Genomic DNA, 22,525 nt, shown 5'->3' with positions numbered 1-22,525 from the left:
TCTATTTAGTTTTTATAATTAAAAACATGGAAGCCCTTGTTGTAAACTACTAAAATACCATTTTCAAGCTACTTCAGATCACCTTCAAACATGAAAAAGATGGAGTATGTGCAACATCCAACTCCTAAAACTAGATACACAATATTTTCAATTTGATTCTAATTAGATCAATAACATTATTCGAAATCATCTGGATTTAGGTAATTAGGAATCATGTTTTTTGTATTCCAATAACCTATAAAGGAATGAAAAAGAAACTACAAACAAGGCCAATAAAAGAGCTTTGTGGTGTGTGAAAGTATAATAGCAATGAGGAAATATGTTTGCTTAAACATAGAAGTAGAAGGAGCTTGGAAGTACGAAAGCTAAGGATGTTCAAATTGAAATTGGGTGTTCATTTTATGAATGTCTATTAAGACCAAAATTGATTTCCCATGCCTTTTCTTTGTGAGACTATTATGATTTGAATTGGAAGAATATATGAACTATCACTTGTAGGTGGGTAGGGCGCAAATATATAGTTGATAGGTTTGGGGGTTGCATTAGTGATAAGAAGATATTTTGTATATATTAAATCTTTGTTTTGAGACTAAGATGTTAGGTAGAAAATGGATGTATCAAATATATCAAAACAAAAAATAGATGTAAGAAATATATCAATACTCTTTGTTTTGAGAAAAGCAACTTTGATTGAATCAAAATTGTTGAAAATTGTTGAAAATTGTTGATTGATTTTGTTTATGAAGAGAAAAATATATGTACATATGAAATAGTCTTTTCTACATATTTAATTTTCCAATATCAATTCATGTGCATATTATATTAGTATTTCTATAGATCGTTAATGAAACATTAATCTATACTATGAATTTTAACATTAGAACAATATTCTAATTAATAACATAATTATAACTAGGTTATTGTTGCCAGAAAGTCTAAATTTTCAAAGTTTAGTCACATCTATGATAGCAATTTCAGTTGAAAGATTTGTCACCTCCATTGTTCAAATTTATTTTTTATTGGTTGTAACAAAAATTATGACTATTTATGGTGGGGCTGGTAAAGCATATAAAAATGTTTGTTTAGTTGGAAGCATTTTTAGCTTGAAAGTTTTAATATTTTTATTCGATAATCATTTAAATGAAATTCAAAAGTAAAAAATCTAAGAGAAATCTACAAATCTCAAGATTAATAAACTGGTTGAAGATCTGAATCGCCTTTGCAGTTTTCCGAGCTAAAATCAGACCTAGCAAATTCGCATCCTAGTTATGTTGTTCTGCGCTCTGGACATGGGTTGTAACAAGGGGGACAGATACTGTAGCTCTGATGTGTAGGAGGTCACGGCGATCTGTTCCCCTTTGAAGCCGCAATCCAACCTCGAACTAGGCTCACCAAACATATTTGAAGGCAGCTGATTACTGTAGTAATCATAGACTAGCTCTCAGGATTGGTAAAATACAAGCTTCCCATGCTCCCGCCCTGGAAATTGCCAAGATGGAGAGCCGCATTGACCAGTAGGTTGTCATTGATAGAATTGATCTTGCGCTCGATTAAATCTCTAGCCATGCAAATGACTTCGATTTGGGGGTCGAGGCATTGGGGGATATTCTCAACTTGGGCTTGCTCAGTGGATCTATCTCCTACACCTTAACATAATCATTGCCATCGAGCTAAAAATCCATTACTATAGCTGCTTCAATCTGCCCTAAATGTTGTTTCAATTCATGGGTCATTGGGTCTATTAATTAAGGCTTCAACAACATAACTTCATAAAATACGGAAGGCATGATTGGTGTGTGATTGTCACCTATACATTGAAGTGAATGGATATCAGCTCCTGTGGCGATTGACAAGCAACACTGGTCATGAGAAGTTAAGAAGCTAAAATGTGGTCAAAAGCCAAGCAGCTAAAAAAAATTATTGGATGCCGCTGTGGCAAAGAAGCTAGTTGTCTTTCCCTACCTATTTGTGGGTGATGTGTTGTTTGTCTGTTTCCTAACTGGACAGTCCGAATAGTCATATGGACATCTTTTGTCAACAGTCTATGTGCCCTATATAAGATTTGAGCAAATATACAAATCAAATTCATAAGTCCTTGAATCACCTGCACGTAGAAAACCTGTCATAGAAAAGAAAAAGAGAAGAAGAGGAAAGGATTTGGTCTGAAAACAAGAAAATTGTATTATCAGATAATTAATGTAAAATGTTGTACAAAATTACACTAGAAGAGCTTGTTTATAAAGATCTCTAGAATGCTTCTAGAATGAGCTAGGAAGAGCGAGGAGATAAGCATGACAACTAAGCACACATCCACCAAAAGTGGATTATCCTCCATTATAGATGAGAGGATAAGTATGGCAAGATGTATCTCATGTAGAGATGTTGTAGACAACATGTGCTTAAATAAGGTGCTAGCTTCTGCATTGTCAACAAGACAACACGTAAGAGCATGCTTACTCCTAGATGTTAAATAATTAAAACTAAAATAATGCACTTATCTTAAGTAAACTTAAGTAAATCATAAATAATAATTATTTACACTAACAACCCCCCTTAAGTGGAACTTAGGTGAATGCACTTAAGCTCACAAAAGCTATAATGAAATGCAAAATGGGTCCTTGCTCAAGAGACTCTCTCAAAACCATAAGTACAATCAACCTCCCCATGAGAGAGAGAAGAGATACAAAAGCCCCCCCAAAATGATAGAGCCCCTATAGAAATGATCGAACCAATGAAACTCCAATGTGGAAGAAACAAGGGCCCAGAACAAGAAAACCCCTAAATTGGAGGTGAAACTAGAAGGCCTAACCGATACTTAAAGGAGAAAACATGAGGATCTTGAAAGGGAATCCCCAGTGCAGGTGTGTTGACACTATCATGAAAGAGGATATGGATGTCCTCTGTAGAATCCTCAACAAGTGCTCTTGGAGGCTTGATGAATGGAGTTGGAGGTCCAAGTAGAGCTAAAGAAGAATCTTGCTAAATAGAAAGGACCTCAACTGGATGTGGTGTGGGAGGCAAAATAGTGATCTCAAGAACAATACAAAGGTTCAAGTGTCCTGACTACACCACATGATGCTCTCCCAAAAGAGGAGTTCTGCTTCGACAATAGAGATGATGGACCAAAGTGTGAGAAGGTGTAGAGATGGGTGGAATGATCAATTTTCCATGTAGTAATAACGCCTCCTATTGCACTATCCCAAATGAAGACTGAATCTGCAGTGAACTCAACTATCTTCCTTGATCCACTACATGTAATCTGAGAAATTGAAAGAAGGTTTATACAAAGAGATGGAACATATAGTACATCATTGAATGTGTCATCTTTAATGCCAACTAGAGCTTTCCTATAGATTGTTAGGGAAATGTTATTCCCCATGAGAATATGAGGAATGGGAGAAGCCTCAATAGTGGAGAAGACACTTTGAGAAGATCTCATATGGTGAGAAGTACCTAAATCCATTATCCAAGGGACCTGGGAAGGGGATGCAATGGATACCCATAATGCCTGACCCCATTCAAAATCTAGTGTAGATGTCAAAGATATGGAAGAAGAATGAAAGATAGACTCTTGTGAGGTAGAAGAGGACGAAGAGGAAACAGTGCTCTTATGAAGAAGAGCTTGCAAATCTAAAATCTATTTCTAATAGGCATCAAATCTCTTCTAAAAACAATGTGACTCATCATGAGGTCCCTTCTAACAACAGGAACAAGTAGGAATCTTAGTCTTCTTTTTTTCCTTCTTAGAGGAGGATGTTGGACAAGTAGAGTGCTGAGAAGAGGAATCTAATATCTGCTTCAGCTTCTGCTCCTGTGTATCCTTAGCAAGCAATGCCTATGACTATGAACCTATAAGTGAATCCACTTAAGTGAGCTTGGACTACTCATAGGTTAACTTGTCATAGAATATTTCAAAAGAGGACATCTGATGTCTAGTACCCAAGGCATCCATAGTGGAGTAGAAAGTAGAAGAGAAGATCTGATACTATCCTTGGACCTTTGAGAGTATCAAAAAAATACACTCATCATCTATTTTGTCTTTTCCGCATCCCTACAAAACTATACACAAAGATTTGAACTTCACCAAGAAGTCTTCAATGGTGGGAAAGCTAGCAAGTATCAAAGAAGTCAACTCTGCATCAAGTTGTAGTGCCTAGAACTCATTCACTATGCCAAACAAGTTGTAGAACATGGTCCAAATAGCCCAAGGAGTGGTCAAACCATCCAAGTGAAACAATAGACTATCAAAGATGTTCAGTGCAATCAATCCCATGGATTTTTCCATTTTGTTTATTTGTTGAAGAACTTCAAAAGGGTGCTACAAGACAGGTTGGTTCTCATCTCGACATGACCATAAGCCTCATCACATAATAAGCCTAGTCATTTGTGCTTTCCATATGTGATAGTTGTGTGGCGTTAACCGATCCATAGAGGGGTCTGGCATTGAGAGAAGAAGACAAAAGTGGAAGGGTTGTTTCTTAATTAAATTATAGAAAGGAAAATACACCCCCCACAATGTATAAATTTATCACTCATAAACCAAAGAAATAACTAAGAAAAGCACAAAAACTAAGAGGAAAACCTAGACACCATATGCAGAGAGGGAGGAAATTGAAGCCTCTACTTCAATACCAAAAATAGGAGCTCAAATAGTTGAGACATGAAATGAAACCAATATCATCATCTATTTTTTATAGGCCAAAAAATGACCAAATAATGAAAGTATTATTTTCACTCAATATTACTCCAAACTAATTCTAGATCTGGAAATTAGACAATAAATCATGCACTTTTTTTTTAAAATAGCATTGAAATATGTGTCCATATGAGCCTGAACGAAGCCTTTGAAGTTGCCAAAAATGAGATTTTTGATTTGCTAAAAAATTCAGGAATAGAGATCTCAAAAAACCTACATCAATGTGTAGATCACGAAATCCTACCCCAAAACAAGAAAAAAATTCTAGGAAAAAAGATTTCGTATGAGGGAGATATCGCTATTTGAAAATCACCTATGTAGTTTTTTTTGTAAATCACCATCATCGCACCTCCAAAAAACTAAAAAAAATCTCAAAAAATGTCAAATCTGTTATGTCAAACCCTCTTTCTCCTTTTTTTCCAAATAATGAACAAGCTACAATAGGTCTAGCTTTGATACCATGTAAGATTTGAGCAAATATGTAAATCAAATCCACAAGCCCTTGAATCATCTGCACATAGAAAACCTATCATAGAGAAGAAAAAGACAAGAAGAGGCAAGCGTTTGGTCTGAAAATAAGAAAATTGTATTCTCAGATAATTGATGTAAATTGTTGTGCAAAAATACACTAGAAGAGCCTATTTATAAATGTCTCTAGAATGCTTCTATAATGAGCTAGAAAGAGCTAAAAGATAAGCATGACAATTGAGCACACGTCCACCAATAGTGGATTATCTTCCATTATAGATGAGAGAATAAGTATGACATGGTGTATCTCATGTAGATATATTATAGACACCACGTGCTTAAATAAGGTGCTAACTCTTGTGTTGTCAACAAGACAACACGTAAGAGTACACTTACTCCTAGAAATCAAACTAATAAAAAATAAAATAATACTTTTATCCTAAGTAAACTTAAGTAAAGAGTAAATAATAATTATTTACACTAACACCCTATTTCTTCTTCTAGTTATGACATGTTACATACATGCGATGCATAACTCTTGCAAGAATACAAGTGTGTAGAAATTATGCATGTGTGTCAAAAATAGAAATCACTTGACTGATAAAAGAATGGTCTATTTCCTGATGAAAGTGTGAACCTAAGAAATCTAGATTTGAAACAATTTGAATTCTTCAAGGCATCTTGTGAACAACAAAAAAGAGCGAGACTGGTGATGACTAGCATTGGCAGATGGGTGATGATAGGGAAAGATGTTTTGCTAATTCTTGCAGTTCTACGTGTATAAATGAGCACCATTTCATTAAGCCCATATCATATGTTTGACCAAATTTCATATTGGGCCTTTATTCTTCTTCATAGGTAAAATCCTACATCTATCTATTTGGATTCTACCTAGAAAAAAGATATTTGGCTTTCAAGAATTAGTTTGACCAATGCCTTGCCAAATTGGTTTACTATTCCAATATAATGGTAGGGGAAGGGATCAACTATGGCTCTAGTTCCTAGTCTCTAGTCTTTGGTGAGATCCACATATATAGTGAACTTTAGAAAGCTGCCCACGGGTGCGTGGATATATCTTAGGGCATCGACAAGATTAACACTTTTGATTGCCTTCTTCAGGATGAGCATTTATCTAAAATTAAACTTTAGAGCTTTAGTAGGCAAGCTATTATTTAAGTCCTCTATACATGGAGGTTAGGATTAGTCCTTCAAACTCACAAAGCTCTTGATAATCTCAAAGTAAACGTTCTATAATCAACAATGGGCACAAGTGGAAAAAAAATGGTATACTATTTAACCTTTGATGTAAGAGATTCTCTCAACCTCATATGATCTTAGGATTCTCTAAATCTATATTTTATTTTTACATTCTTTTGGGGAAATAGGTGGGTTAGTTTGATTTGTTTATATGTGTTTTCAGTGAATTGAAGGCACGCCCAATATAGATCAATTTATTAATGCTCTTGAACAAGTTGTATGTAACATTAAAGTCATTCAAGCAACTAGAATAGTATTAGGGGATTCAACTTTAGTAGTCTTCAAAACATTTCTGGACTTGTCAATCAAAATGATTTATACCCTAATTGTTTGATAAACTATTGCACAAAATATCAAGAGAATAGTTGGAATTAAAGGGAGCGAGGAGAGTGGGCAAGGGTTACAGGCTAGGGCATGCATATATGTTTTTCATGGGCATGTTGTACATATGGGTGAGGTGATTTTAGTTGCACTGCAACTCGGTGTTGTCAAGAAGTCATTCAAATAATATTGGCACCACAAATTTTATTGCTCAAATGCAAGGGTTATAGTGTTCTTGGTCATAATTGATGTGCACAAAATTTTTTGTGGCTTAAAGTTATACACACAGATTTTATTTCAAGCTTGGATATGCACAAATTTTCTTTCAAGCCCAGATAAGCATGGGGTAAATGTGTGAGAGGACCGAACAATTTTTGGCATAGGCAAGGCTGCCCTGGTTTTAGAGTGTTCTAAAGTTCAAGTGTATTGTCTTATGCACTAGTTACAATCATCATTTCGGTCGAGAGCTCCTATATCTTTCTAGTGGAAATTCTAATCTATATTTAATGGTAAAAGATCATCTATAGAATTTTTCTTCTAATTTATGTTTGCAAAAATGAATTTTCTCATTGCCTTTTTTGCGTGGAGCCAATGGAAGCTCAAATACGTCATGTTATTCTAAATTTAAAAATATTTAAAAATACCAAACCTATCTAATACACTTTAGAAATGAATTAATTCTTCAATCCTATTGGTTGAAGTAAATGAATCTTATGCACTTATGCACTTAATGGATGCATAAGTAGCCTGCCGAAGGAAGGCATAACTAATAATAAACTTGTAGCCAAGGCAAGTATACAGCTTAGAATTTAACAGATTTGGAAAATATTGACCTTACATGAAAATAGGCCATGTATAGAATCATAAAGTGTACACCTTAGAATTGCTAATTTTTTATAAACCAATTTATGTACAGTGATTACAAAGAGATACAAAACAATTACGCACAAATAAAGGACTTGTAATAATATAATCAAAACTTACAATGACAAGAAATCTCTCAGATGAGTATTTGACAATCGTTTCAATCTTGATATAGTTCATACAACCATATAAGTATATTGTAACCTACAATTATCATGGGATTTCAAAGACGCCGGGTTGTTTTTTTTAAATTATTAAACATACATTAGCACTAATACAAACAACATGCACACAATATAGTATAGTATAATAGTGATAATACACGCACTTTATTATTATTAGTGTTATTTATAACTATTAAGAAGGTACTTGCCATTACATAAGCCTTATTTGAACAGAACATTCGAATCTCACTTATCCAATGACCATGGACAACATGTAGACGCCGAGGAACAGCTTGACGTCAGAGTTCATACTTGAGGAACAGGCCCGCTTCTTGTAACCTTTTTTCCATTGACAGATCCATACGCCTCCTCATTTCTGGAGTGAAATGGTTCTTCCAGTCACCCACTTCGCCTTTGCGAAAAAGGTCCCGATTGTTAAGATGGGTATTTTTGAAACTAAGTTTGCCGCCTGTGTTAACATCCAGAGTTGAAAGAGATGAAAAGCTACATTGACCGTCTATGCAACGAATGTCTCCCTCTGTCAGAGAGGACTGCCCCAAGAAATCCGAAATCTTCTTGATGTGTGACAAAGAATCTGCCTTCAAATCTTCATATGTCAAAAACAAGATGTTACTCTGATTCCTACTGGCATTCCAGAAGCCCAAGACATGATCAACGAAAGGACCATAGAAAGAAACACCGTTACAGAATGAATCGAAGAATACCTCCTTGGAAGCTGGAGACGTTCTATCACAACCAGTGAAGAGAGTTTTGAGTGCAGGCAGGAACTTCCAGTGGGAAACGAAAGTGTCCCTCGGATTTCGAGCAACATAAATCATTCGGCAGCCCAAAGAGTTGAGTTGAGGCGGGAGAGAAGAGTAAGGAAGATGGGTTCCGAACAACCTTGGCGATTGCATTTCTTCAAATAGAGTAGGGGCATCACGCAGTGATCTTGAGTCGTAGCTTGTCTCTAAGTGGGGAATCAGCTCATGGGCATTCTTTCCGTTCAATACGTCTCCTTTGCTTTTACTCATAATGCTGGCCACAATAGCTTTGACCCATGTCGTTCCCGTCTTCACTCCAGAGCATACAAACACATCTTCTTTCCTCGCTTTAAACTTTTCGTACATTCTCATCACTCCTCCCAGAATCGCAGGCTCGTAGAAGAATCCATCATGTTCCACAAGTTCAACTCCGTATGGACTCTCTGGCCTTGCACCAGATGAAGTGAGGGCTGTAGACATATTCAAAAGAGGGGGTGCAGAATGAATGAAGAGATAAGTGACAGGATAAGAGAACTGATGTTAACGAAGAGGCTATCTCTTTGTATTGCTATGCAATGATGATAACGCAGAGGGCATACTTCATATAGCTATACAAAACCACTGTTTTATCATGGACCTCTTGTTCGCTTTACCCTTGTACAATAATGGTGCTGAATTTTACTCTGCTAAACGACATAATGTTATTTTATGGGTTTTCTCTTTTAAAGATCGTGTACCGACATTGAAGGATACGATTTATCCAAACTTTAAATGTACGAAACACGTTTTTTCTGCTGAAAAGCATATCGAAGTGTATTACGGTATGAAACACGTTTTTCTGCTGAAAAGCATATTGAAGTGTATTACGGTCCTCTCATTTAATAGAAAAAGAACAGAATATTGAAAATTTTCTATTTGTAACGTGTCCTTTCAATGTTGTATACCAATAATTCAATCACTTTTTCTATTGACAGTTTTTCTATGGCTAAAATGCGCTGTATTCCAACATTGGCATGTGGGGTGATTTTGGACACTGAAAATGCGTTGTGAGTTCCTATTATTTAATTCTTACACTATTACAACAATAATCTTTTTAATATATATACTATTAAAACAATGCGATTATTTAATGCTTATAATATTAAAACAATAATATTTTTAATATATATACTATTAAAACAATGCGATTTATATCCTCTACATATTCTTTGTTCAGGGAGCTCAAAAAATTTAAATTCCTTTTCCTAGCGAATAATGGCAGGTGTGCCCATGTGGAATATTTAGTTTACCAATGGAGACTTAAAAAGGTCCTAGAAATTAAAAATGGCATCCAATTATTCATGGATACTACTTTTTTTATGTTTATGTTAAGCTATACATAGCTCCTTATTTTTGAATTAAAAGATGCCAAAACAAGGGGGTTGGCCCATTACCAAACAAACTGGTCAACTACCAACAGATTATCATCAAACAAAAGTAACCCCTGCCACTAATTAAAACAAAAACGATGTTCGGAACCATAATTAAAAAAATTCAGTAAGCTTAAACATATTGTCTATATTCAAACTAAAGAAATTATAGTAAAATATAAACAAAGGCTTAACAACCTTGCAACTTATCAAGTTCGGCAACCAAGAGATAAACAACATAAAAATAAAAAGGAGGGAACCCTTAAGATTTCTTGGCCTCCTTCCTCCCCAGGAGGATGTTCGCCTAATCTTCCACTAGGAAGTTGAACAACATCTTTGAATCCTCCTTAGGCGAGTCTCCCTTCGTGTCCTTAAGCAGATTCAGTGTGGTGGCAACCGCATGTGTCACATTAACCATGAATTTGGTTAGTAGGCACATTCTCTCCTCCAGCACATGGATTCTCTCCCACACTTCATTACGACCCTTTTGCAACTTGTCCAGGTTTCCATCAATTTTAGTCTTTGTAGCTTCCTACACAATTGAGGGGTTAGTTGCATCTTTAGAAAAAGCCTTAACAAGGGAAAAGATAGTTATGGGAGAGGGCACATTGTCCACCATATCAGGGAACTGATTCCTCATTAAGTCCACACACCCCAGATCAATTGTAGCCGAAACATGCGACACGTCCTTATTCTCCTTTTTCCCTTCACCCGAATCTGACTTGGAAGAGTCTAAAATCTCCTCTTCCTCCTCCTCCATTCCTCCCACCCCAAAATTAACCGCCTTTTCTTTCATCCTCTGTTTGGGGCAGCCCGAATCCTCCAAATCCATCTCCTCCTCCTGCAAGGCCCATGCTTTCAATTTCCTATTAGCATTAGATTTTGCTAACCTCCTTGACTTCCTCCTACCCCCTCTCCCCTCCTCCAACTCCTTCTCCTTCCCTTTATCCTATCTCCCTTTTTTTTCCATGGAGATGGGTTTTACCGAGGACCCACATCGAGAAGGTTGTGGAGTAGGGGCTCTAGGACCCGTGATCCTAAGGGGAACCATTTGGGGCCAGGGGTTCGGATGGGCAAGGATGTCATTTTCCACAATCCTAGGGGGACCAAGGCAAGGTAGAATTGATACAGCCTAAAAATTAAACCTTGGTGTAAAATGGTAAACTTTACCCCCTTTCTCATTTTTTCTTTCACATCAATAACAGTATCCTCTAACTCATGCAATAGAAAGAACGTAATAGAAATAAAATCCCTATGGCAAAAATGATTAAGGAGAGGAAAGTGGTAGTAGTAGCAGACTCCATACCTTCCTTCCAAGATTAGATACTTCATCATAACCAAACAAACCTCATTCCATGGCTCAGGAAGCTTCTCCTACATGAAACCGCCTCTATGCTAAATAGGTTCCTTTCCATCCAAAAATAAGCATTATAGGCTCACATCATTTGTCACCCTAGTCACCTTCTACCACTTCCTACCCTTCATGGCGAAACCCGTCGCCAGAGCAATCACCTCCTCAAAGATATGGAAAGAGATACCATTTATCATTACTCTGCGGTCCTCATAGGAGTTGACAAATTGCATAGAGCAATTATCGTCATGTCCATTAAGTGCCTCCATAAATAAGACAAATCCACCTTCCTTCAGTAAATACCACCCCGAGGGCTTCCTCGCATTTTCCTCAATCATAGCTGGCTCAATGCGCAACAAATCACCATTCATCTTTGTAATTTTTGTCTCCTCTCTTCTTCTTTAGAACCCTAACACAAAAGACTTCACACTTAGGCAGAAAAACCCAAAGATGAAGATAATAATCACAATTAATAGTAATAATAGAAGTGGCCAAATTAGCAAAAGAGATCACGTGTTGGCTGCCATGATCTTTCTCCCAATCATTTCCATCATTCCCAATGCACATTAACCATTTAAAAATTAATTCTTTTCTCTGCCCGACGTACAATAACACAGATAGGGAAATAATTTAAAAACCATCCTTCACAAACTTCAAAATTGTTGGGCCATGTGAATTTATTATTGCCTATACTCGATTCATCACTCCTTGCCATTTGTACATCGAGGACTAGTCCTCTTCACCAGCTCAACAACATAATACAAAAAATCTAGCTAGGACTCATCATTTTTCACTCCGTGACTCACTAACTCCCTTACCAACTTTGGCAATGCATTCAAATTTCTCCAACATCTAAGTCATTTCACTTTTAAGCCTATAGCCACCATGCCATTAGCCACACTATTTCCCTCCCAAAATATGTGATTCAAATCAAACCTATTAAAAATGGTTAATAAGTACTTGATATCTTCTATCACACATTTGATGGCCCATCCCTCCCTCATATTACCTTTGACTATATCTATGATGATTTTAGAATCACCCTTAATTTCCACATCCCTCCATCCCACACTAATAACCAATTTTAAGCCCCAATACAAATCCATCACATCCATTGTATTGTTTGAAACTTTCCCTAACTGACCTGAATAAGCTAACAACATCCTACCCTTGTTGTCCCTGACCATCCCTCCACCCATCGAGTTCTTTTCTTAGCCATAAGATTAGAATTATCAATCTCCATTATCCCTTCTGCCAACATCCAACTCTTGGCCACTCCAACCTCCATGGTAGAAGGGGGGAGCACCAGTTTTCTCCACTTGCTACAACTAATGTTCTCGACCATCAATTTTTAGATCTTTTCCAACAATACTTTCTCTTCTATCTCCTCATTCCTGAACACCCTACTATTTCTCTCCTTCGAGATACCCATCAAACACGGGGGGAATGATCTTCCACAAACTGATAAGGAGGAGGTGGGTAAAGGGATGTTGCCAATTCACCACAAATTGCCCCATGTCCATATTAATCACTCAATTCACCTCTAGCTTTTGAAGAATTCTTCTCCAAACATGAGAAGCATAACTACAATGCAGGAATAATTGGGTGATGCTCTCTTCCTCCTTTTTACACATATGGCATCTATTGGGTAATTGAAACCCCTGCTTCATCAGGTTATCTACAGTGAGAATTTTCCCATGGATGACAGCCCACTAGAAAATATTGATATGTAGGATTAAGTGGTTAAACCATACATTCCCCTAGTCATTAGGTTGAAAGGTTTTGTTGAACATTAATTTATAGGCAGATTTAACTGAGAACTCCATCGTCGAGGTAACCCTCCAAATGAACTCATCATTCCTATCCCTTCCTAAGATTTTTTGTTCTTCCAACATAGAATTTAGCTCTTCTATCAACTCCTCTCCAACCATATCATTCTAATGAAGCTCTGCCTTTTTCCACTTTCTCCCTAGGCTAATAAAATCAACAACCATTCCTTCCCCCAATCCTGTAGGTCACTCCAAAGAGACCCAAACTTATTTTTTTATTAATGGTTTATCCATAAGCCATGGATCCTCCTAGAAATTAATATGATTACCATTCCCCACTAGCCACCTTACACCCTCCTTCAAAAGGGTTCTATTTTTTACAATATTTCCCCAAATCTTAGATCTCATAGGGAGATCTTTTCTCCACGGCTAGTGAGAGAACTTTAGATTTCCAAGGTAATTAGCTTTCATAATGTTACATGAGTTAGATTCCTCCGTCATCAGATTCCACCCCATCTTAGTGAGAAGCACATTGTTCGAATTAGTTATCTTCCTTACTCCAAATCCTCCTCTGCTCTTAGGTTTACAAACTGTTTCCCAACTAACCAAACTTAGTTTTAACTTATTTCTTCCTCTAGACCAAAGGAAGCTCCGTTCAATTTTCTCCAATTTATTAGCCATACACTGAGTAATTTTGAACAATGATAGGAATACATCGGTAATCCCTGAAGGGAGGAAATCAATAATTGCAGCTTACCTGCACTACTTAGAATTTTACCTTTCCAATCAATCAGCTTTTTCTACATCCTTTCTAGAATGCCATTCCAAAAGTTGTTACTAACATCTTTGGGTGATCACACAATAATGGGTTCCACTTTTTGACCAATTTTGACACTGAAATCAATATTTTTGCAACAAACGTCATGTTCAAGTGACTATATCTCCAAAACTATAAATAATTTCAAGATGACATAAACTAGTGATTTTGAGTACTTTGTTCCTACTTTGTAACCATATTTTTTAATCTAAAAAAAAAAATTATTTATGTCAATTTTTTTTTTCTCCTCCAAAAAGTGGTACATAATAAAATTCAATATTTTAAAAAGTGATAGTCCGTTTGACACACATAACTTTTTTTCTAGAAATGATAATGGAGTAATTCTTTCGGGTTGGATTTGTAACATCAATATCCAGTGTCTGCATTTGGTTTGATTTATTTTTGATGGATATTGTATAGTTTATGAAGTTTTGAAGTGACATGAACCGCAATTCAGACATACGTTCCGTTTGACAGAGATAATTTGAAGTCAATTTATCATAAACCATTTTTTTTTGTTTTGAATAGAAAGGTATCTCAATAAGCCAGTGCCTCCATATTTTTCAAAAAAAAATTGACCTAATTTACTAATTTTCTCGAGGTGTCAAAGTCGGTTGATGTTCAATCAATAATGAACCTATAATGAGTTAAACTCATATTTGAAAGTCTTAATGATTAAATTATGTAATAAAATTATAGTCATTGGAAAGCTTGCTCCGAGCAGCACATTTTGAAATTTTTTATTTTATAGTAGGAGATCATTCTCTTGCAATTATGGCAGTCAAAAGAGAAAAAAAAAAAGAAAAAAGAAAAAAAGGTTAAAATTTTTGTGATTTTGCATGTTCGTGCGAACATGGCATTCGCGTGAACACGTTTACCATGTTCGCGTGAACGTATGCTCACGTGAACATACAAATCATGTTTGTGCGAACATATATATATCACATATGTTCGCACGAACATACAAAATATGTTCGCGCGAACATGATTAAAAAAAAAGTTCGTGCGAACACAATAAGTGTGTTCGCGTGAACATATGGTAAACTCAATTTCTCATTTTGCAATTTTTTCCATTTTTGTTCATCCCACTAAAGTGGAACCCATTATTGTGGGTTCACCCACTACCACCCGACCGCGTGGTACATAAGTGGTCCACTCCCACCATGCTAAGGAGATAATCTCAAGTCCCAAACAGGCTATCAAAATCACATAGCACAAATCTCTATAAGTCCAGGAATCCTAAAAGTATACCAACTCAAGGTTCCAAATACAAAATCTGACATCTAATCCCAGAGGCACACAATAACATGTAGGAACCTACTATGCAGGCGGGAAATTATCATCGCAATTATCACGTACAAGTTACCCTGGCAGTTAGCTAAACTCCATGGGTCCATACTGATTTCATGCGGCCACTAGTATCCTCTCATACTGACGAGGCATACTACGGAATGCAAGGTCGCAACTCCAATCCTAGCCTGTACAAGCACTCAAGGCATGGGCGAGAAAAAAACACTTATCTTTTTAGGTTCATTCAGTTAGTATTAGGTGTGTATGTTATCACTTATTAATCCAACTTACAATGAGTTACCCTGGCAGCCTCTTAGGGCCCCGGCCCCCATTGCAAGCCACTTCCCATCACTACATGCAGATATCCTACCCTAATGCTCATGGACTCATAAACCTAAAAATCACAAAAGATAATCCATAAAGTCATCAAATATGCATAAAAGCATCAAAACTCCATGAGCAAACATCCATAGAAAATCATGAACACAATAGCTCTCTATTGGCAACTGAAGTATCACTGATAATCAAATATCTAATGGTTCTCAATAACCAAAATATATCTCAATCATACTGATCGAAGACTCCAAAAATGGTTGAGTCAAACATGTCACAACATGACATCATCAAAAATAAATCCACATTTTCAGTCCCATCATGTTGACTAGTAAATAACCAACGATAATTGATCGATGACCAAAATAATGGTTAAGTCAAGTGTCTCACACATAAGAATCTCAACTATAACAATCAGTAATCACAACCAATACATAGAGCATTCCATCACATAACCATGGTTGGTTTTATAAAGATCGAGATTAAAACATCATCATGTCACCACAATCACATAACCCCCAAGCCTCTAGTAAACATCCTATACTGGTCAACACTAGTCAACCCAAAACCCAAAACAATAGCATAAAGAATACACAATGCAAAACACATGTTTTGGTTTTACAACTTGAATTTAAATGTAGAGATCTCGGTTTAAGTTTCCAAGTTTGAAGAATGAATGAAGGAACACATATATTGTTTTTGGATATAAGTTTCCTTAATAGAACTAAAAATATCCATTTTCCAATTTATAATATTCGTTTGATACATTCCCCACCAAACTATCAATTCCTTATTTAATAATTAAATTATTAAATAATTGAAAGTTAGTAAAGAGTCACCTTATGAAAATAAACCTTCAATATAAATCATTCATCAAATAATAATAACTTAAATTTATAAATAACATATTTACATATTACACATATACATACATACATACATACATACATGCATACATACATACATACATACATATATATATATACACACACACACACACACACACACACACATATATATGTAAATATATTAATACATTTTCATAAAATCGATTTAACAATTTCGATTGACATCATATTATATAGCAATGAGAAATTGATTGTATATAAACGTTTTAACATAAACATTTTTTTTTCCTTACATCACATTAACATTAATAACCCCCAAAACACTTGCTGCAGTACGCAGTACCTGCGGTCACAGGCACTACGCCAACAACGGGTATGTTGTGCCCCTGTCGCCGCAGACCTGCGACGGCAAGTCTCTGCCTTCCACCGGCACGGGGTACGAATCGTGCCCACGGCATATGATATATATACTTGTTTCATGCGATATGAATCACGATGTGATTAAATTTTCCACTGCGATTTTATCAATCGCTCAATTCAGTGCATAATATACATAGGTATATATATATATATATATATATATGTGTGTGTGTGTGTGTGTGTGTGTGTGTGTGTGTGTGTGTGTGTATTAGTATATATATATGTATGTATATATATATGTATGTATGTATGTATATATATATATATACATATATATATACATACATATATATATACTAATACACACACACACATATATATATATATATATATATATATATATATATAAATTCAACTTTTTATAATTGATTCATAATAAATGTATACATATGCATATATATATATATATATGTGTGTGTGTGTGTGTGTGTGTGTGTGTGTGTATGTATGTATGTATGTAGATCTGAACATATAACCATGTTTGTCTTTTTTTTTTCCACAAAGATTATATCTACAATTAAGAATAAAATATTTGCATTATAAAATGCATATAAGATTCTCCAATAAAATTAATCTACCCGCATTGAGAATGCATATAAATATGAAACTTCTCAGAAGACATATGGAAGACACGAAGAAGACAAGGAATGCATGATGCGAAAATAGCATAAATAAAATCACAAGAATCTACCCGGATTATGATGCTAAATCGCTCTTCCTCAGAAAATTCACAGAGCAAGCTTCTCCCTTCTTCAAAATTCTCGAGTCCTCCAATGCTCCAATTTCTCTCCCAATGCTATGTCCAAGCTTCTATGAATGCCTGAATATAACTTGAGCTTTCAGGAAACATCTAGAATGCTTCTAGAAACAGCTGGAAGGTGTCACCAACTAAGCATGGGTCTTTTCCAACCTTCAAGATGAGCCATAGGGTTGTAGACACCATGTGCTTAATTGATGCACTAACCCCCATGTTGTTGACACATGAGAAATAGAGAAGTACATTAATTCCCATGCAAGCTTATAACTCCAATTTACTTTTTATATAATTTCTATTTAAATATTTATAACTTCCATTTTAACTTTATAAATTTTATTTTAATTTTTATAACTTTTATTATTATTATTTATTTATTACTTTTTTATTATTATTATTAATTTTAATTTCTAATTCTCTTTTATTTAATTCTTTTTTCCTCAACAATTCACATTTAATTAATTACAATTAAACTATCAAATAACATGATATTTTATATTAATTTTCTCAAATAATTAATTTATTAATTAAATCTATTTAATAAGACTTAATTAATAGAAAATTCACCATAGACTTCCAAGATAAAATATGAAAACCCATCATAGAGAAAATCACTCAAAATCAGTCTAAAGGGTTAAAAATCACGAATCATGTCATCTGACACATTCGGTGGGTAAAATATCCAATTACTTGTCCTACCTTACTAGGACAATTGGCTTAAAGGTTTGGGATTTGGACTTGAGAATTTATCTCCCTTCTCTTATCATTGAGATAGTATAATAGGGTACGCTCATCCTGGCAATTCAGGGAAGTCAATACCCAGTACCTGCAACCTGTAGAAAAATCATGCATGTACATACAATATATATAATGCTAAGCTAAACAGACAATGGTAGGAAGTGGTGCATCATGTAGATCCCAACTAAGTAGGTGACTACGACTCCCTTCCTTAACCACATCAGAAATGCCATACAATAAGAAAACACGCACACCATACACATGCAAGTATGGGGTAAATATCCATAATAAAACACATAAGATAATAAACCATACATCTAATCATCAATAATAACTGAAAACAGTATAATGATCATCATGTATGCATGAAATGTAAAATCTAAATGATCTCATCATATAACCACTGAATCCATAACATAATGTCTGATAGTGTCAAAACAATACCACTAATCCATCAACGTAAAACTAGTCTATCACAATCTGATAATAACAACAATGTCCAGAAAAAATGTGAACGAGGGTAGGCACTACACATGCATATAAAATGTGTCTTCACCTTCTCTTTCCAACTATCATAATTTTTTCCATCAAACTTCAGATCTTCTTTTCTAAAATGACTCACCATAGATCTCCATAAGCTATTAATATTTTCCTTCAATGACTTGATGGTCTAATACTAATTGTTATAAAATTAATGTTCATCAAGATATCTTATTAAATATGAAACATGTAATCAATAAGTGTACAAACTGCAACAAGATCACTATACGCAACAATGTCATATTTATTAACTAGGGAAACCACTGATTAGAGGTAAAACCTTGGTGGGGATGGTAGCCACAAAAGAATGTACTAATATATAATGTCCTTGTAATAGTATGGACCCTGTTAGGAGTCAATGAAATATTAGGAGACTTTGAATCTCTGCGAGGAGATTCCAACCCTATTAGGCTTTGTACCAACCTTGTTAGGAGTTTTTCCAACCTTATTAGGAGTTAGGGAAGGTAGAAGGATACATTGTCCAGATAGCTTTAGGGGCAAGACCACCAAAATCACTGTCCAACTGACCATTGTATTACCCTTCATGGAATAATACAATAAACAACTATCCACTTCAAACTCTTTGCAAAATATAGCCTCTCTATCAACTCATCATGCCTTATCCACACCAAACACTTCTTTGATATTGAGATATTCAATATTAGGTTTACTAGATCTTACATCCACGGTCACTTAACCACTTACTGCACACTTATATCCAAGGAAAATAACTTTCCTTTACACCAAGTCCTCAAACTAATTATTGAGTCACCCTTGAGGCTATCTTAATTTATAATTAATATAGGACCACATAAAGATAATACCATAGGTGTGACAATGCATCTTTTCACAATTACTTAACATTGTCAGCTCATAGTATTCACAATCCTTCACAAGTGCAACCTAGGACTTAGTGTGATCAACCATGTCGTTATCATTATGCATTCTTCATCTATCCAGCTATGTCTAACTATATTCTATTTCTGTTACAAGATAGAATCCAATTACCAAAAATTTCTTCTCAAGAACCCTTCTAGAATGGTGACTTCAATAAATCTCAAATAACTATCAACTATCTTCATATTTCCTCATGCTTTCTTAGCCACATCATCATGAAACTCTATACATCATGTCCTTAACTGTGCTTATTCTTATCTTCAATCCTCAGACCTCACGATCAGAATCTCTAGCTGATTCTCTTTAAGTCTTTATAGAAAAACCAGTATGTTGACATCAATGACAAATACAATCATGAATGCAAAACACAATTATGCTAACAATATCTCCAATGCTCCAACAATGTAGATATTTCCTTATAGGAATATCATTATAATTCATGCTAACAATTTCTTGCATGATAGATAGAATAAAACATCATGTCCATATTCCAAAAGGTTGGAAAATGATTCATACATTGAATCCAACATTATATAAGTGGGTGCCATAGTCCTAACATCAACACTGATATAAATCCTAGTAATGAAATAATAAGACCTATATTTTGTGAGCCTTTTAATGGTTATATATGATCCAAAAGAGTCAACATGCCCTTTAAATATTATTTTTTAAAGAACTTTCGAGTGTAAGTGTTGGAAGACAAACCCAAGTTAGAGTCATTACACCTAAAACTGAAGTAGGATAAGGAGATGATTTTCATTTACTGAGCGCTAAAATATTTCTTTAGTTTATACGGTAGGACTAGGGCCCATTAGTAAGCATAAAGAGGGGATCTTCCTTTTGAAAAAAAGCTAAACAAAAACATACCATGGGTCATCTCATTAATCTTGACACTTTCTTTAAGAGTCTAGTAGCTAGAATCCAACTTATGAATATGGTCTATAAAAGGTCTGAGCAAGAAGAACATACCAACCAATGAAAGATCCCCTAAGGTTATTGTGTCATCCATGATCTCTTTAGAAATCTATAGAGTCATTCAAACAATTTTGTAGGAGACTCAATACCTTTTAAGTGTTGACTTATAAACAAGTGAGAAGGGAAAATCTTCAGTTTCCTAGAAAATGAAATATGGGTCATTAAATCCATATAAGAATCAAGATTTCCTCCAAGGATTATCATGGAGGGAATGAAATGAGGTAAAGGGACAAAGATGGATCAACTAGTGGGAAAAGAAGAATGAGCAAGAGTAGAAGAAGAAGGCTAAGGGATAACACAAGAATCACAAAGAAAATTAGAATGTACAAACTTTGGAGAGCCAAGACATATTCAAATTTGCACATAGTTAAGGAACATGACATACGAAACACTTCTATGGTCTCCCAAAGTAGGTTGGATGGCGAACTAGACATAAGGTAGCACCAGCATCTGTAGTGCCTGCCCCTAGTTCGCATTTTGTTATCATTGCTGAACTCTTTTAAGACTAGTTTTATGTTGTTGGTTAGCAGCATTCTTTTGATATTAATAGTTATTGTGCTATGGATTCAGTTTATTATGTGATGAGATCACTTAGACTCTACATTTCATGTATGTATGATGATTATTTTTAGTGTTCACAATTATTGATGATGATCATTACATTATTTTCAATTATTAATGATGATTAGTAAGATGATTTATTATCATATGTGTTTTATTATGGATACTTACCCCATACTTGCATGTGTATGGTGTGTGTGTTTGCTTTGCGTGTTTGCTTTTGTATGGCGTGTCTGATGTGGTTAAGGAAGGGAGTCATAGTCACCTGCTAGTTGGGATCTACACGATGCACCACTTCCTGCCATTGCCTGTTTAGTTTAGTATATATTGTGCTTGTACATGCATGGTTTTTATGCAGGTTGCAGGTACCGGGTATCGACTTTCCTGAATTGCCAGTATGAGCGTACCCTATCACACTATCTCAATGATAAGAGAGGGGAGATAAATTCTCAAGTCCAAATCCCAACCCTTTAAGCCATTTGTTCTAATTGGAAAATTAGGACAAGTATCTGAGTTGAGTACCCTCCGAATACATCGGATAACGTAATTCGTGATATTAACCCTTAGTTTGATTTTGTATGTATTTTGGCTATGATGGATTTTCATATTTTTACTTTATGAGTCTTTGATGTATTTTCTATTAATTAAGCCTAATTAAAAGATTTAATTAATGGTTTAATTAAATGGAAAATTAATATGATATTTTAATATTTATTTAATTTAATTAATTAGAAAATTAATTAAATAAAATAATTAAATGTGAAAATAAAAGTTATAATATTAAATTTGGAATGTGACAATATTTATTTTAATAACAATATATTTGGAGTTCATTTTTAAATAAATGACTAAATAATATTATTATTAAAGCTAATAAATATTTTAGCAATTAAGTTTTGGAAAATGAAATTTAAAAGTGGAAGATATATTTAATTAATAAAAGATTCTAAATCTCATGTGATTAAAATATAAATATATTAAGATTGCAAAGTGGAATTATTAAAGTTAATGCATGAGATTTAATAAATTAATTAATTAAATTGGAAAGAGTAATAGTAAATATTAAATTAATTAATGTGCATTATTTTTAATGTTTGCTCACATAGGAGTTGGCAAATTCCCGGGAGTTGTCATGTAGACAACATGGAAGTTTGCACTCTAATAATGCACAAGTTGTCTACACTTAGGAGTTAGCATTTTTATTTGAGCACATGGTGTCTACAACCTTAAGACTTATCTAGAAGGTTGGAGAAGGCTCATGCTTGGTTGTCATGCTTATCTTCTAGTTG

At 34.9% G+C, this 22,525-nt stretch overlaps 1 protein-coding gene and 1 pseudogene across 1 annotated transcript; both read right to left on the bottom strand.

The window, feature by feature from the left end:
* Positions 1–1,246: 1,246 nt before the first annotated feature.
* Positions 1,247–1,566, bottom strand: LOC149578037 (phenylalanine ammonia-lyase-like). The gene is made up of 2 exons (XM_089799039.1): positions 1,460–1,566; positions 1,247–1,418 (listed from the first exon to the last, which is right to left on the bottom strand). The coding sequence occupies exons 1-2, from the start codon at positions 1,564–1,566 to the stop codon at positions 1,247–1,249; spliced, it is 279 nt and encodes a 92-aa protein (XP_089655165.1).
* A 6,342-nt stretch (positions 1,567–7,908) lies between these two features.
* On the bottom strand, positions 7,909–9,210 carry LOC149578036 (cytosolic sulfotransferase 18 pseudogene; annotated as a pseudogene).
* Between the last annotated feature and the right edge of the window lie 13,315 nt (positions 9,211–22,525).

This window comes from Cupressus sempervirens, chromosome 1 (assembly GCF_028749045.1).
Source record: "Cupressus sempervirens isolate cs-2001-9-10 chromosome 1, ASM2874904v1, whole genome shotgun sequence".
NCBI classification, from domain to species: domain Eukaryota; kingdom Viridiplantae; phylum Streptophyta; class Pinopsida; order Cupressales; family Cupressaceae; genus Cupressus; species Cupressus sempervirens.
This window is presented reverse-complemented; position numbering and strand designations above follow the sequence as displayed.

Bases quoted from the DNA above. Each gene is read 5' to 3' on its own strand.
- LOC149578037 (XM_089799039.1), bottom strand. From the start codon at position 1,566: ATGGCTAGAGATTTAATCGAGCGCAAGATCAATTCTATCAATGACAAC. The intron at 1,419-1,459 runs GTATTTTACCAA...TGATTACTACAG, and splicing joins GGCGGGAGCATGGGAAGCTT to TAATCAGCTGCCTTCAAATA.